We start from the raw sequence: 17,954 nt of genomic DNA on the forward strand, positions 1-17,954 counted from the left end.
AAGAAGAAAAACTCACTGCACAAATAGGACCGCCGCCCCTTCTAAGAGTAGTCTATAAATCTGCCCCCACAACTAAGGTGAATAAGACTGCATTAATCGAGGACCTTGAGTGCGGTCCCTCTCACCTGAGGCGTCCTCCTGCAGCACGGAGGGCCTCCTGGCCATCTCCAGGCTGCTACCTTCGTCAGCTGGCTCCTGCAGGGATGCCACGGACAAGTGAGCAGGTACGCATGCAGTGGCTGCCACACAACCTCACCAATATCCTAACCAAGCTACACGAAACTACACACAAATCGTGCGTACGCATGCCTTCCTCGAATGACCAAACTGTGAAGTGATGCCTACTGTGTACCTACATACACCCTGCGACAACTTTTTCTGGCAATGCAGCGGAAGCTACGGAACCAAAGCAAGCCCTTTCTCGTTAAACAGCGCAGTGCAGTCCCTGTTTGCAGTTATTCGGTTTCTCTGAAACCGTAGTACAGTGTCAATACTTGTTACTTAAGGGTGCATAAGTCAAACACAACTGCCAACTTTCAAAGTTAAAAAATCAAGTAGCAGTAGTAGTAGTGGCTTTTATTTGCATTGAATATGGAAGGTAAACGAATTTTTGCTACCCCGGCATCTGCTATCGCGGCAGGAAGCACCTGAGCTGGGGGAGCGGAAATAAAGGATAGCAGGCAAAAAATGTTTTCCGTGATTACAACAAATTTGCTAGGCATGTCTAGTTACAAGAAGTGCCCACAGATGTCGCCAGCTGCTCCACTGACAGTGTGAAGTTACCACAACAAGAATGTGCCAGGCAGCCAGGTGCACCACTGTACAGTCGAACTATTCAGTGAAATGACACAGTTACGGACTCTCCGCCCCTGAAAGGTTCCCTACATTGCCAAGAAAAGGTGCTGCAGAGTACAGTGAACTCCAGAACAGATGCACTCAAAAATCTTACGTTTTCTGCAAACTATCATTTATTCGAATAGTTTTCTCCACAGGTTGTATCCGTATAGTCAAATGAAAGTTTTGCACCTTCTTTGTAATATTCATGCCTCATTTTGTACATATACTCACTAGTAGTAGTTGCTGCCTGTGATTTGTGCTGCATTGTTTATTGTTAGCATTTCTTTGCAAACGCTCTAATGCAAAGCCTGCTGATGTGGTATAAACTGACAAATGAACAAAAATAGACAGAAACATCAAACAGGTGCACCTCAGAAAGTGAACGTGGTGAACATCTAATGGATGTTGATAGCAGGATTCAGGCATCTCCTGCACATCCAATAATTTGCAGGCAAGAGATACTGGATCTCCCTTTGCACTGTTCTTCTGCGACCTGTACTTGACCAGGTGGGGACAGTGCGCTTGTAGAGACATTGTAACCACTTGGTTTGGTCAAGAGTTCAGATACCACAATGATGTTTCAAATTCATGCCCATGGAGACAGGGCGACGAAGGACGTCATTCACGACATTCGGGACCAGTTTGAAAAGCCAATTTCATCATTGAATTTACACACCAGGTTACGAAGGGTAGAGTTGTCCAGTACCTCAACACTTCCACTACAGAAAGGTTGCACTTACGTTGGTGCTGCAAATGTACAGAAGCGAAAAGAAAAAAGGACCCCATGAATCGCACAGAACCCTGTGAGAGAACCCCGCGGTGCAGAGTTTCAGACACTTGGGAGCAGTTTATGCTTGGGTGAGAAGCACTGGACCCTCGTGACCTGGGTCATTCAGTGAGAGACTTCAGACAGGGGTTAAGACATGGACAGGTCAGCACCACTCCTTCTGCTCTGTCAGTGTTCCTTTGCTGGTTTCACCCAGCTTGCTCAGGTTTCCCTGGTGGTCACTTTTAGATTGTGCTCTGCAATGATTATCAAGATAGTATCAACAGTGTGGTCTCTGCAACTATACAAATTCCCAATGCCAGCGTTTATATTTTTACCATCAACTAAGATGGCCATGACGGAAGTAAAGTCCATTTGCTCCTCTAGTCGAGTGGGTGCCGTTCTTGGCAAAAACTTGCCCTGCAGGAATTAAGTACCAACTTTGTGAAGAAGAACTGCTTTGTGGACATGTGTGTTATGAAATACAGCTGCTGCTAGGGAGCATAATGAGGTGCAGATGAAACAGATGAGGAGGCCCATCTTTTCTACACTGTCCCCTCTCAAAGTACACAGCCATCCCTGGTAACCAACACTCAGCTCAGGTACAGCTCTTCTGTGTGTAATGCAGGGTGTGCAATTCCTGTTCTTCACACTGTTTAGTGTTTTCTTGCGCCAATTTTTCGCATCAGTCTACTTCAAGTTGGAAACATCGGGAAGTTGTTTGTGAACACAACTCTGAATAGTTCACACTGAATTTCGCTACCGAGTTCTTTAGTTTTTCTTCTGTTGTTATTAAAGTATTTTATATTGGCCCTCCTGCTTGGGCCACCATCTTGGACAGCAGTATTAATTAATTAAGGAATAAATAAATCAATGAAAATATTAAACACCACTGCCTAGCGGATGCTGATATGCAGGAAGAGAAAACTTTCGGCACGCACTGCAACCCAAGGATGTGGCCCAGTTTGGGGTAAAAAGCACTGACCTGTGCCTCCATGCCGACCTCTGGCACAGCCTCCTCTTCAGGTGCAGGTTCAGGGACTGGTGCAGGTAGAGGTACTGGCACAGGTTCAGGGACTGGTTCAGGTTCAGGGACTGGTTCAGGTTCAGGGACTGGTTCAGGTTCAGGGACTGGTTCAGGCTCAGGGCTTGGTGCTGCTTCAGGGACTGGTGCAGGTTGAGCGTCTGGTGCTGGCTCTGAATAGCACCAAAGCATAGCCAGCATTAAGTCACGCTGGGGCCAATTGCTGCAATGCCACGTGTCTGCGTCTGCCCCACCCTTGTCAGTGCTAATGCATGCAGCCCACATCTCTTTCTCACCACTGCCACATACCTAAAAGTACGATTGAGTCACCCACTGACTCAGGGAGCCAGTTATATATGTGCACTTCCTTCCCTCAATATCATCGGAGCCTCGAACATTGTCGACGCCAACACCAATGAACACAATGAACGCAGATGGCTTATAGCTTCAGTGCTGCATTTCTGCCACAACGTTGTCCATGCCAAAGATTAGAGCGCACACTGTCACTACTGCCACGTAGCTTAAAGCGCGACTGAGGTGTCCCCCTGTCCCAGGGGCCCAGCTATGCGTCTTTCCTTTGCTTTCGAAGCTCCAGCTCTCCATCGGTTTTGGCTGCCCGTTTAGTAGGTTTACGCTCCCTAATGAATGCTAAATTCCTCACATGGTTGGCAATGTCAACCAGATAATCAGACTTGGCCCGACGTCTGCGAGTACCCACTCTTGAAGACGTCGGCTCTGGCAGACTTGGTTTGTCCATAGCGAGACACTGAATATAGCGAGACAACTGCGGGCAGCTCAGGCACACGCGCCTCGGCACCTTACATCGTTGACCGAATTGATTTCTTTGCGCAGATCGCTGCTCATTGCTCGGTGAAAATTCCATCTTCATGGCTCTGCGATAACTTCGTCACCTTGAGCTGGAACCATTATCAACTTAGCAAGGTGGAAGCTGCAATCAAAAGACCGGAACAGGACGGAACCACGTCACAACAAGCGGGCGTGAACTTCCGGGGCAAGCCTTCATAAGCAAGCTGCGTTCCCGGACCTCATCACAACTGCGGGCAGCTCAGGCACACGCGCCTCGGCACCTTACGTCGTTGACCGAATTGATTTCTTTGCGCAGGTACGTGCTTTTCCTGAGTTTTTCACGAGCGCGTTCCTGAGCTGCCCTGCAGTGTTTTCTTTTTTTTGCCTTGAGATGGGTGATAAACAGCCATCAACTATTAAAGAAGTAGCAAAGATGCTCTCAGAACTTTCCACAAAGTTTGACGACCACAAAGCTAACGTTATGACAGAACTGCAAGACATCAAACAGTCACTCTCGTTCATAAATGACAAATTTGAAGAATTCAAGTCCACCGTAGAAGACATGAAGCGGGAACAACAGATACTGAAAGTAGAAAACAACAATCTTAGAGCAGCCCTAGAGAGTGCAAAAACTGAGATTGTAGAGTTAAAGCAGTATTCAAGACAACAGAACATCGAAATCAAAGGACTACCCCTCAGGACTGACGAAAATCTTGCTGACGCCTTAATACAGTTTGGTGAAACGCGCGGTGTTCCAATATCCAACTCTGATATTGATGTGATTCATCGCGTACCCGGAAAGGACAAGAAAAAACCAAACGTGATCGTGAGGCTCACATCTCGCTCCGTGCGTAGCAGAATACTACATGCGGTGAAAAAGATCAGTTTGTCTCCGGTGGACTTTGGCTACGAAGGCACAGACACAGTCTATATTAATGAGCACCTCTGTCCTGAGTATAAGGTTTTGCTTGGAAAAGCAATTGCACGAAAGCGAGAAAAGGACTGGAAGTTCACCTGGGTAGCTAATGGAAAGATCCTTGCTAGGAAGGCCGAGAACTCGAACGTGATTCAGATCCGTTCCGAGGCCGACTTAGCTCTGATCTGTTAAACCAAAATCGACAGTAAATCATGGGCAGTGTGCAGCTAGCAAACCAATTTATGAAAAAAAATGCATGTGCCTCTCTGCTTCATTGCAATGTTCGAAGCTTGAATAAGAACTTAGATAATGTCTGCTGTCTAATGGCTGAGCACTCATTTACGTTTGACTTCATAGCCGTTTCAGAAACTTGGCTACATGAAGGGGAATTCCACAATATCCAAGGGTTCAATTTTTTTTTCCTGTAGTAGAAAAACTTCTACGAGAGGCGCTGGAGTTGGCCTATATGTAAAAACTTTGTTGCATTCCTCCCTTCTTCCTGGGTTGACAAATTCATATTCTGCTGGTTTCGATTTTTTGGTTGTTCAGTGTATGAACCTTACAATTGCTGTCGTATATCGTGCTCCAAATAGCTCTCTATCACTCTTCCTTGACCATTTTGAATCGCTGCTCACGAACTTATCTAATCTAAGAGTCAAAGTATTAATCTGTGGTGATTTAAATATTGATTCTTTAAGTGATAACAGTGTGGTATATACTAACTTATTACACTCATATGGCTTCAGTAATGTAGTTATAGGCCCTACACGTGTGACTCCTATTTCTTCGACATCATTGGATCATATACTCTGTAATTTCGACACATCATCTAGTTTGAGCTCCATATATAAAACATACCTTACAGATCATTATCCTCTTGCGATATTTTTTCCTCTCGAACAAGCGGCTCCGGGTAAAACATCTGACCCCCACTGCAGAATCGATGTTATTCAGTTAAGGGAATGTCTTCAAGCGGTAGATTTTAGCTTGATCAACTCAGCTCATGTTAACGACGTATACCAAAAATTTAACGACAGGCTAACCACGGCAGTTTTACAATCTTCTACACCTCAAATCAAAAGATACTATAGTACGCCTATCTGTCCCTGGATGACACAAGCTATTATGAAACTTATTAAGGAAAAAGATCACTGGCATACCAAATGTAAACAAAAGCTAGGTAATTCATATTACTTAGTAAAGTTTCGGAGAGCAAGAAACTTAGTTACTGCTGCCATAAGGTCCCGCAAGAAAGAGTATTACTCCCAATTAATTTTGAAAAATGCCCACAGTACGAAAGTCACGTGGCAGATCATTAACTCTGTTATTAAACCCGTAGCAAATCGTTTTATTATGCCTGACATAGAAATCTTGGGGATCTCCATTGAAAATCTAGTTACAACGTTCAATGTATATTTTTCCACTATTGGTGCAAGTATAGGAAATACTTGCCCCTGCACTGAATACCTCCCTCTTCCGCAAAACATTGTAGTGACCTTTGCATACCATGATATTACAGTGGATGAGATTGTATATACAGCTAATCATTTTCCATCGAAATTATCTACTGGATGTGATGGCGTTGCCTCTATTGCGCTGAAGGAATGCATTGATATCTTATGCCAGCCACTTGAAAAAATCTTCAACTTTGCCTTCTATTCCTCCACCTATCCCGATCTGCTTAAGCTAGCTAGAATAGGACCGATTCACAAAAATGGTGACCGTAACCACGTTGAGAATTACCGCCCAATTTCCATTTTAAGCTGCATAAACACACTTTTTGAAAAACTCGTTGCAAAGAGAGTGAAAATATTTCTCGAGAAAGAAGCCTTGCTATGTCCGCAACAACACGGCCTTAGACCATACAGATCAACTGGTACGGCCGTCATATCGCTAGCAAACACGATCAACACTTTCCTAAATGATAATAAAATAGTCTTAGGAATTTTTTTGGACATTAAGAAAGCATTTGACACTGTTGATCACGAAATTTTACTGAAAAAGCTGGTGCATTACGGGTTTAGAGGTATTAGTTTAGAATTCTTCAGAAGTTATCTCAATAATCGGCGGCAAATGATCCAACTTAGTGGTGTAAAATCTGACTTTGAAACAGTTACGGTTGGCGTGCCTCAGGGTTCAGTCCTTGGTCCGATTTTTTTTACCTTGTATATTAATGACCTGCCGCATTTCACACAACACTTCTCTGTTTTTATGTATGCTGACGACACTGCTCTTCTATGTGCTCATGAATCTACAACGGATCTTATTAGCACCGCAAACCGAGAATTGGAAACTTTGTGTAGCTGGTTTATTTCAAATAAACTTGTTGTAAATGTTAATAAGACAAAATGCATAATATTTAGGGGCTCCAGAAAAACAATACATGAAAACCTGCCTTCCGTGCAATGGCTGGGAACACCTATTGCACTTGTCAATAACATCACTTGGAATAATTCTAGATGAGAACCTACACTGGAAGCCATACATTCAGGCGCTTTGTAAAAAGTTAGCAGCAGCATGCTCTGCACTCTACAAATGCCGAGATTATTTTGGTAATGACATACTCAGAATTATTTATTTCTCAATTTTTCAAAGCCAGTTATCATATTGCATTGAATCATGGGGCCACACATACCAATCTTATTTGGAACCACTTAGGGTCTTGCAAAAAAGGGCAATTCGATTCATTTCACATTCAGGATACAACGCCCACTCTGCTCCTCTTTTTAAACAGATGGATATACTGCCACTACAATCATTACTTGAACACAGGACTGTCTTGACAATACACACATGCCTTACAGACAATTACCCGTTACACTCATCGCTATTCTGTATCCCACCACTATGCACTCGCAACGCCACTCATAGAAATTTCCTTCTTCCGAAAACAAAAAATGTCTATGGAGAAAGAAGGATGGCCCATGTTGGTATTAAGCTGTGGAACAAGCTTCCAAGTGAACTCAAACATTGTAAAACTTTTCCTGTGTCACTGAAGAAATATTATAAACAATGAGCGAAGCCACCGCTTTTTTTTTCTTTTCATGTATTTTTGTGTGTTTGTATCTGTTTGTAAAAGAGGCTTGGTGCTCTGAATATTGTTGCTCTATGTACCCATTTATGTCTTTCTAATTTCATGAGCTTTTATATGAATGTAATTAATTTTTGTTATGCCTGCAATTTTCTTTGAAACTGAATTGCATGGATCCCAACTAGCTTCCAGCTAGGGATCCAGATGCTTTAACAAGCATGCCTTGTATGAATGTTGAGAAATAAAAATTGAATCAATCAATCAATAGGCAGCGCGCAGTGGCTGCAGCGACAATGGAGTGCACGGCTGCAGCTGCTGCGAGTCACGTGGTTACTTAAGCAGCTCCGCTCCTCCTGTTTAAGCTCATTCATGCAGACACAGCGAAATCAGTGCCAGTAGGCTAGTAAAGCTTTAGCTTTAAAAAGAAAACAATACAGATAACATGAGCATCGCCAGTCAAGTAGTAACTACAGTATCTTCCCGTGTATAAGACCCAGTGCCTATGCCTAGTTTCCTCTTGCATACTTTTACGCTACCTCCTTTCTTTACAGCATGCTCAATTCTCTCTGTACTGGTATACTTTCATACGTTGGTTGTCTTGCGCTTATCAGCTTTGACATCTCTGCCAATTCTATTCTGTCTGTGGGGTTAGAGGCATTCATGCTTTGGCATTTCTTGATCAGGTCTTTCGTCTCCTGAAACAGCCTGCCAGTATCCTTCATCCTACTGCCCACTTCTATTGCGCACTCCGTTACAATATCTGTGAGATTATCATTTATTACTTGAAAACTATGGTCGTTGTCCCCAGTTACTTCGACTAGGATGTCATTAACTTGCATTTGTTACCTGGCCCACCCTGCTTTCTTCCTGTCTCTTAATGCTACACCTATCATTTTCATTTCCACTGCACGCTGCAGTGTCCTCTACTTAATTTCCAAGCCTTTTCGTTAAAGCCTCCACATTTCCGCCTTCGGGGATGAGTACTGGCAAGATGCAACTTATTCAGTATACTTCCCTAATGAAAAATTCCCCCTTTATGAGGCAGCCAGAGCCTTTGTTCCCACTGCTGAGTCCAATGCCAAGAACTCGGCAGCCCAAGCAAGAGAGAGAGAAGTTGTGCCACGCGAGAAGGTTTCCCACCCACCTGGTTCCTCAACAGCCACGGCACGCTGACGGTCTGTTGGCTCCGGCAGTGTTCGGATCCGTCGCCATGGCAGCAGCAGCCGCTCCGAAAGCAGTCCTGGAAAGAATCCACCAGGCAGCATGCGGCAATTCTTGACACAGCAAGCCCAGCTGACCCCAGCTGGCCTCGGTATCGGCACTGATTTCGCTGCTCAGCAACAATGCCACTCCTCTCAATGTCGTGTGCTCCCTTTTTTGGATGCCGAGAAGGCGTGGCAAGTGCCGTGGTGCTAGTGCAAGGGGACACTGAGACAGGTCGCGAAAAGGACAGCAACACAGAAGTGCGGTGTCAAGGTTAGCACTCTGTGTCGGCATTCTGCTCTAATTCTCTGTCTGTGTCAATGCCCTGGTGTTGAATAAAGGCCACGTTGCCCAGCTCATTACTCTTGCATGGGAAGCGGGTTATGCTGTGTCCTCGGCATGGCTTGATGCATGCCTTCAATGCTTACCTACACACTGGTGCATATGTCGCGATCACACCAGCACTTCGAGACCAAACTACCAAAAATGGAACAGAAGCCCAAAATGTCAATTTTTCACACCAGCCAGCTATGCCTCTAGCTTCGTTTGTATGGTCTAGGGACCCCCCTTCCTCCTGCACCTGAAAAACTGTCCTCAGGGTGCTTTAGCAGACAGGGCTAAAAAGGTAAAGAGATCAGGAGGCTCATTAAGATGGAATGTGGCAAATAAATTGGACAATTTGGTCAAAACTTTCTTGCTCAATTTATTTGTTTTCATATCCCTCGAGGCTTCATCTAGCTCGTGAAAACAATTTAGAGAGTGACGCTTTTTATGTGTGCTCGTAAAAAATTGCAAGCAAATTGTGTTTCGTGTGGTCCCAGCACATCATGGATTCCAGGCGGTTTCTGACGACAGAGAACCGGCACCACCATGAGGAGGAGAGACTGGAAGACCAGCGCTTCCATCGATAGCATGGGCGCATTTCTCTGATCAAAAGCATATGAGGCAATGAATGAGGCAAACAAAAGAGTAAACTTAAAGGTTGATTTTCTCAGCTTTCACTTCTTCTGTGCTTGAAATTACTCGCCGCTTTGGCATTTCCCAATGAATGACAGTGGAATGATTCTGCAATAACAGCACAGCTCTTCGGCGTAATGTCAGAGCTATAGCAAAGCAAAGAGCGTGGCGAAGGCTAAAAGTAGCGCAATAACAGAGGGAGGCCGAAAATGAAAAAAGCAGAGGAGGGGGTATGGCGGAAGCAGGCGAGAGAGGTTGCGCACAGTTTGCACCAACTGTTGCATAATGGCCTCCTAAACTCATTGATAGATAGATGTCATGCCTACAACATGCACCGTGACCACCTTCGCAAAAAGCAACTGCATTGGCTACGGTAACAGGCAGACGCCCCAGCAACTCCTCTGTTTAAGACAGCACACACTGGAAGGTTTGTGAAAGTGAAAAACGACACACTGCCTTGTTCAAGTGAGGGGGCACAAAGATTGTGGGCCCCTCAAGTGTCGCAAGGGTGTGTGACTAACTATGCTCAAATCAATAATATGTCGATTATATTGCTTGATAGGGAACATGCATTTTTTGGCCATGGCACTAGTATAATGTTGACAGTTTTTTTGCTTTGTTTCTGCAGTTTTATCTGTGTCGCTTCTAACCAGTGCACTGTGGTGTCCTTCCCTTCCCGTCTGTGTCCTGTCTGGACTGCAAGACAGATTTTACCCCATTCATCACCATCCAGGCTATGTCCACTGCAGGGCACAGGCCTCTCCCATATCTCCCCAATTAACCCCGCCCCGTGCCAGCTGCGGTCACCTTATCCTGCAGTTGGCTTGAACAACATGTGATCGCATTATAATTGTAATATATTTATATTTCTTCTTGCAGTCTCAAACTGCCTCATCACATTATACTTGTGCTCATGTTATATACGTGTGAATATGGTACGTCATAAGCATCACTGCAATAACTCATGGATGTGCAATCAATGGCTGAAACAGCACCTGCAAACGATGACTCCATTCATGAAGCCTTAAAGGGACACTGAGGAGAAATTGAAGTTGGCTTGTATAGACAGAATACCAGCTCCTGATTACAAAAACGCCACTCATACTGACAACAAAGCTCTTGTAACGTAGAAAAGGGCAAGAACCAAAATACAGGTATCGCCGGCACAGGCCAAACTCGCAAGTACAAGCGTGTTGACGTCATAGGACAAAACAGTGTTGCTAGAACCAATGGTTCTAGTGTATGGGACACGAGAAGCCACAAATCACTGAGGCGCAGCCAATGCATGCGCAAATCTCCTTGACGACGCCAGATGGTGCCACGTACCCAGCAGCTACGCGCGCGCCTGCAGCATCGGGACCAATCAGTGCCTGTTCACCGGCGGTAGGCGGACTCCCGGTATTCCGCTAACGGTAACAAGGTACACAGTATGCTAAAGGTGTCTGTTTGCGAGAACTTCGTTGACGACTTCGAGAACGGGATCCATCGTAACGCCGGCAAAACGCCGGTGCAAATGTAAACGAAGCGCCCGCAGCGATGGCCGCAATAAACGATAGATGCCTTTAACGTGCGGCCGGCTGTAGCTTTCTTTTCCGCTACTGCTGGGCTGCTCTGCAGGCCGTCAGAAATCACGGAGTCTGCATTACGTCATGTGCACGTCATGTTTTACGTCACTTAGTCCTGTGTCGTCGTAAGAGAATCCCAAGTTTGAATCAGAGCAGCGGGAAAAACTTTTTCAACTTCGAATCCAAATTTCTTAGAAATAACTGCACCTTTCGCTGCCGGCCAAGTGGCGACAAAGCCATGAAATGCCGAACTATCGAATTTTGCTATAAAATATAAATTAATATAGCTCTCCTCACTGTCCCTTTAAATGTGCTCATAACGCACCTTACATTTTGGATCAGCAAGCAGGGATTTTTCTGATGTCACAAATTCAGTGTTGCTCTTAGAAGTCGCCATCCTTGGTTTACAAAACTGGCACTTTTAAAACTGACGTATACAGAAATGAAATGCCACAAGGCTGTCAAACTTGGAGGAAATGATCCGGATGAACAAGGGAGCCAACAGTGAAAGTATTGCTTCAATACTGCATTTACTTGTGTAATTTGTGCCCACACATAATTTCTGCCCCCCTAACTTTTTACATGGATTTTTGAAAAAAAAAACCTTTTACTCCTATTTTGCACTCTCTGCTTCGCCAGACCACTAGCATGCACATGGGTGTGCACAGGCAGTCCAGGGAAAACTGGCTTGGTCGTATTGCCATGTGTGGTAGTGAAAGGTACGAGTGGCGAATACACGAACTGTGTGCCATTCACCCAGTTCATTTGTGTAGGGGGGTCGTTTTCCTGGGCCAACAGTTGTGTGCACCCGACTTGTATAGGAAATAGTTGGAAATAGTGCCTCCATTTCCATGCGGGATGTGAGGATAAAAATTTCTCTAACGCCCCACAAACGGCTCTTCACAGGGCACGCAAAATTATGGCACTGCACTGAAATCAAGCCAGAGTTAGCTCGTGCACGTGCTTTGCAATGTGGTATCCATGGCAACTGAAGACCAATGCGATGCAAGTGTTGGGGGTGCAGTATACGTACGGCGACCGGGCTGCCGGAACAGCTCCTCCACGCCATTGCCATTGGGCAGCATCACCACGTCCTGGAAACGAAAGGTGCCACAACATCAGGGACGGACGTGCTGCATGTCTTCCCTCCCCAATGGGCACTGAAACTACCTTGGATGTCCTGTGGACGTTTACAGAACGTCCAAGAGAATACCATTGCCCATTGGGTCTCCACTGCAAAATCACTGGAACGGCATGACATAGCCCTCATTGTCTCGAATGTCCGAAGATAAGCGCACATTCAGAACATGTCCCTACACCCATGTAATACCGCCGTTACCTTCCCTTATTTCCCTTACCCTCCATTCTTCCTTCTGGAGTGTTTGTTCAGATGACCAGCCTTAGAGGAGTAAGTGCACACGCCTTTTGGCCAGGGATCTAACGCTAATCTCTAATAAAGTCCTTTTTTTCCACCTCCTTCTCTACAAAGACATTAGTGCATTTTTCTGAACAAAGCCGAACTAACAGCTATCAAGAATTTATTAGTCACTCTGACGGTGTGACTAGGGTAAGTTGTACCCGAAAGACTTGTAAATATATTCTTTCTCACTGCATATTTGGTGGAGGAGCAGATTTCGCCAACGCCTACACAAAGCAACAGAGATACGCAGCGGATGCCAGCTCGGCAGCTTAGGCATGCCCCAAGATGCTTGCCAATATAATATTCTATCTGAAAGGCACCGCTCGCATCTGGTACAAGACACATGAAGATGGTCTAGCCAGGTGGGACACATGAAAGCCAAAACTTTGCGAACAGTTTGGAAAACCGCTCGGCCGGCAACTAGTAGCCAAGAAGGACTTTGCTTCTCATGTCCAAACTTTGACCAAGTCCTACGTTCCGTACATTCAAGACGTGTTGGCCCTTTGTCACAAACTTCAAAATAAAATGTCCAATTGGGACAAAGTGGCCCACACTTTAAAAGGCATTGCGGACTACGCTTTCAACTTGCTAGTTTGTCAAATTTGCTCAATGATTGGTGGCATCATATCAATAACATTAGAAAAATGTGCTTAGTAAAAATATTGTTGCACGAAGATGTATCTACAAGGGGAGAGCTTTACATATGTGCACGACATAGTCCGGTAGCAAAAGATCAAAGTTGGAACTGGCCAAAACAAAATTGAACCCAAGCGGTCTTCTTTGACATGGAGGCAAAGTCAGCCAGATTGTTAGGGCCCTTGAATAAAGTTTTTTCCTTCCCCACATCGCAGCATGGACACAGCTTCTGATCTTACTGTTTTCAACACCAATCATCGCGGCATAATCCTACGACTTCAAAAGCACCTTTCCGATGCAATGCTGGCAGTGGATCAGCTGTGTGGTACGGCTTGAGCAGAACAATAGGGTCGTTAGCCACGGGTGGTAACGACGTTGAACAACCGAGAGGGGCCATTTCGTTGACCAAGTGGTCACCTGATGGAGCACATGGTAGGAGCCAGTGTACGAGGAGCTTTTCAGACTGACACAGTGAGACGGACACTAGAGTGGAATAAGTGAGCCCTGAGGAAAGTGGACCCTGATGCCAGCAGTCATAAACCGACTTCTAATAGGTTTGTGAAGTGGTCATGCAGGTGCGGACAAGTTACTGCACCAGATCGGCTTGTGCAATATTATATTGTGCATACTGTAGTTCAGGTGTCAGCAATGTGTCCAAAGGCAACACGGGTACCTGCTGCATGGAAGACAAAATCTTTAAAAGTTGATGAAGTCGTGACAGGAATAATTGAATGCAAATGTAAGAAGCAGCACTGTCCCAATCCCTATGGTTGACCGAGATGTACATAGACGGCATCCCGGTGAATGCCCAGTTGAGGTGATCAGTATAAGGCCACTGGTCTGAGGATGATAGGCTGTGGTCAGTTTATGCCGAGAGGAACATGAGTGGAGATTATCGCGGACGACTTTTCACAAAAAAAAATAAAGCGGTCTCCGTGGAATGAACAATCGTGCAGCACGATGGTTAGGGGCAGCACATTACAGAAGTAAAGTGGCAGATAATCAATCACAACAACTCATTTATTCGCTAAATGTATGTCACAATAAAGCAAATGGAGGTCAAGACCAACACGAGCGAAAAGACGCCTTTTTCCTAAGATAACACTGAGCAAAAGCAATGTAGTGGCGTATGGTGCAGTACAAACTAGGCTAAAAGAAAGTGCAACGTAACTGATTGTACGTAGGTGGCAACTAACTGGAACTAATCAGATCTCATTAGGTCGCTACTCCGCCCTGGCTGGTTTCAAACGGTCTTTTTCGACTGGGGCTAGTTGAGGGGGTGTGTATACCTGGATGCGAGGCTGGGCTTCGTTCTCGCGCATGTTCTGCCGCATCTCCTCCATGTCGAGCTGTGGCTCCACGTCGATGATGAGGACACGGCGACGTCTGCGGACTGGCCCACGCAATGGCGATGCGGACACACGGCGCCTCCTCCGCCTCCTCTCTGGAAAAACCATGCCAGGCAATGCGGACACAACTCAGACAACTGCGGCATCAGGTAATTATAGAGGGGACACTGAGACAAACTGAAGTTGTCCTGTATCAACAGAGTGCCCCATTCTACCATATCTAAAGCTGGTGATTTCTGCATCAGCCAGCCACTGTCGTCGGTTTGTGAAAGAAAGCTTAGCTTCATCGACAGATGTGCATTGTGCATGTGTGGTCTTCTGCCTTTTCTAATTTTGCAATTTTGTTTTTCCATGTGACATGCGCAGTTAGTGTGCACTTAATCTTCTTGGTTTACTCTTTGATTAAAACTCTGTTGAGGGTTCAGCCCTGCATGCATCAGATCTTCTTGTTTCATCTTACCTTGTGTACTGTAATTATGCGTTACAAACCGATACTGACAAACAAATGGCATCTCCAAGCTTAACCCTTTGAGGGTCGAATTATTTTGAAGAAAACTTTCCCAGGTGGTCAAATTACTTTATTGCGGATCTTGAATCTACAAAATGTGTATAATTGAGAATAAATAGTAAAAAAAAATTAGGAACAGTACTTTGGTGACAGCATCACTCACAACTGGAAAATGTTCAATAGACTAGAATAGCAACGGTGATAAGCAAGCTAAGAGCAGCACCAATAAAGATAGAAATCAACTTTCGTCGCCTCTGCAAAACAGTGCCCACAAAGAGAAAACTCAAATTTAGCGCGCCTCCGTTCCGATCACGCGGCGAAACCAAAACTACAAAAGGGGTGTTGCCGCAGTATGTGCTGCTGCGCTAAAGCTAGACATAAGTTCTGCTTATCTCCGTAAGAAGGCAGCACAAAATTCAAACACTTCTTGGTAAGTCCTAAGAGGTGGCAGCACCCCCCCAGTGAGCATGCATTGTTTTTTTGGCACAAAATTTCAAACGGAAGATCGAAACCGTACCCGTACGGCAAAAACCTTGCGGGACAGAAAACTGCCGCCGTACATATACGGCAAAAACGTTCAAAGGGTTAAGTTATAAACTTTGAGGTTTAACGTCCCAAAGCGACACTTGGGGTACGAGGGATGCATTAGTGGAGGCCTAGGCAACACTAATTTCAAACCACCTGGCATCTTTGAGTTGTTCTGACAATGCACAGTGCACGGGCATCTTTCGTGTTTCACCTCCATCAAAATATGATTGCCACGGCTGGGATCGAACCCCTGACCTTGGTAACAGTAGCCGAACACCACCAGCCACTGAGCCACAATGACAGGGGCCCTCCAAGCTTAATTTAGTGTACGTTTCATAAAAGAAGTGTTTCCTTTCAAAATTTTCCCAAAGCACAATAAAAGTTCTTATTTCGGCACCTCCTCTTCTGGCACATATTTATGTTGGCCTGTTCCTGCTCACAGATCAATCACTTTGGTTAATCTCAACTTCTGATTAGCTTAACCAATCTCTGCGGCTCTTACAAGTTTGTTCTCATTGGGAACCTATTATTAATGAGTTCGCTCATTTTCCCATTAACATTCATTGTCATATTCATTTTTAAAATATCACTCACTGTGATTTGCTTCCAGAGCAGTCTGAAAAATACAAAAGAAAAGAAAGCGTGCGCTACAGTTCATGGGTCTCCCATTGCAATTAGGGTTAATGCACAAATGCATTCTGGGGACTTCATGCTAGGTTTTTCCCGAACACACACTTTATGTCTGCAGAATTCAGTTCACCCGCATAACAGCACAAGTCATTCTACGACAAGAACATGAACATCCAAGGTGTTCCCACAAGAAGAGCAGAGCACACGATGAGCTTTCTTCGAAATGAACCAAATCCACCTCGACAGACATCAAGAAAAAGACAGAAGTTTTTTATCTGTAGCAACACACTGTAAGCTGTTGTACGATATGCTTTAAAATGCTAGTTAGTATACGGCCTATTAAATTTTGATAGTTTTTCAAAAGAATTATCTATGTGCAAGCTTACAATTGCAACTGAACTTCACTTAAATCCGTTGTCTATATTTGGCCATTAAAAAAAAAAAAACTCCTCACATGCAAATGTGCATGCATGGCACTTCATCCGCAATCACAGGCACACTCGGTGGGAACGCTTTTTTGGAGTCTGCACATTCTTTCCATCTCTTTCCCACTTTCGAACTCAACAAAACTCTGTCAGTTTTCCCAATTGGCCCTAAAACTCTCATGGACGTCCTGTGGACATTTAGGATGTCCATGAGACATCCAAGAGAGTTTCAATGCCTGCTACGTGCCCACATACAGCACTGGAAGCCAACTAACAGTCTTGGGATCGACAGAGGGGGAGATTGACCCAGTGGGCATTAAAACTTCCTTGGATGTTCCTTGGACGTCCTGTGGACATTTAGGACATCCAAGGAAGCTTCAATGCCCACTAGGTTACTCCCTCCCTCTGTCGATCCCAAGACTGCCACCTGGCTTCCAGTGCTGTATGTAGCCAAGAGATAGCAACAACCTGGTTGGGGTGGTGCAGCGGGGCTTGGTGGTGACGGTTGTGGTGGTGGTGGCATAGCAGCTGCAGCCGCTGCTTCAGCAGCAGGCTCAGCAGCGGGCACTTCTTCTTCCATGGGTACATAAGCTGGCACCTCAGGAGCGGCTGCCGCCACGGTGGCCTCGGCTGCAACCGGAGCTGCCTCATCCACATCGAGGTGCCAGGGTGCTGGAGGCGGGGTGCTGCTTCGAGCCCTGAACATAACGGTCAAACAGGGGAGAAAGTGTCACAAGAGAGGGCTGCTTACTCTCTGGCTGCAATTTCTGCCAGGTCTTGTGTGAAAGCCCCACACCGCGTGTCGCCCCGAGGTGTGAAAGAGGTAATTTTTAAAAATGTATCGTAAATTTCCCTCTTGCTTTTGAGGTCTCGTGTGTGGCATGAATGCTCGGTGGCCTGTACTCTACATTATGCAAGCATTTTAAAGCGAAGCTCAAACACCCTTATCTGGGCCCCTTTAAGGCAGAGCTTAAGAGTCCCCTTTAGTTTTTTTCTTATACAGCTCCATACATCTTGCCATAAACAGGCCCCAGCTCACGGTGTGTACATATGCAGCTCAGGCAAAAGCTACCTTGGACCCTGCAAATGGGTCGACTTTATGTATAGGTGAACCCCTCAATTTCAGATGGCCGTTTTTATTAAAAAAAAAAGGTCAAGTCATTCGTGGCAATATAAGGTACATATAAATGATTACGTTCCAATATAAGAACAGGGAAACTATTTCTGGCTGGAAGGTAACTTTTTCAGCTGGAAGTGGAAGGAATTCTGGCTGGAGCTAGCAGCTGGAAATGGAATTTCCAAGCTGAAAGCATATGTTTCAGATGGACATGGTTTTTAAATTAATTATTCAT

General features: G+C 45.2%; 1 protein-coding gene across 6 annotated transcripts in view; it reads right to left on the reverse strand.

Annotated features, from left to right (window-relative positions):
• Positions 1-17,954, reverse strand: part of LOC149347918 (uncharacterized) — a 51,776-nt gene that overhangs the window by 11,409 nt on the left and 22,413 nt on the right. For all 6 annotated transcript variants that reach the window (XR_016292698.1, XM_089587743.1, XM_089587744.1 and 3 more), the window contains 6 exons: positions 17,071-17,300; positions 14,452-14,606; positions 12,140-12,200; positions 8,526-8,621; positions 2,589-2,800; positions 126-195 (listed from right to left, as the gene is read on the reverse strand). Coding sequence is in view for 5 of the 6 variants with exons in the window: in XM_089587743.1 (XP_089443869.1) it covers positions 126-195; positions 2,589-2,800; positions 8,526-8,621; positions 12,140-12,200; positions 14,452-14,606; positions 17,071-17,300 (824 nt within the window). In the remaining variant the exon portion in view is untranslated. The remainder of the gene's footprint in view (positions 1-125; positions 196-2,588; positions 2,801-8,525; positions 8,622-12,139; positions 12,201-14,451; positions 14,607-17,070; positions 17,301-17,954) is intronic.

This window comes from Amblyomma mixtum, chromosome 4, assembly GCF_055824585.1.
Source record: "Amblyomma mixtum isolate Tamu chromosome 4, ASM5582458v1, whole genome shotgun sequence".
NCBI lineage: Eukaryota > Metazoa > Arthropoda > Arachnida > Ixodida > Ixodidae > Amblyomma > Amblyomma mixtum.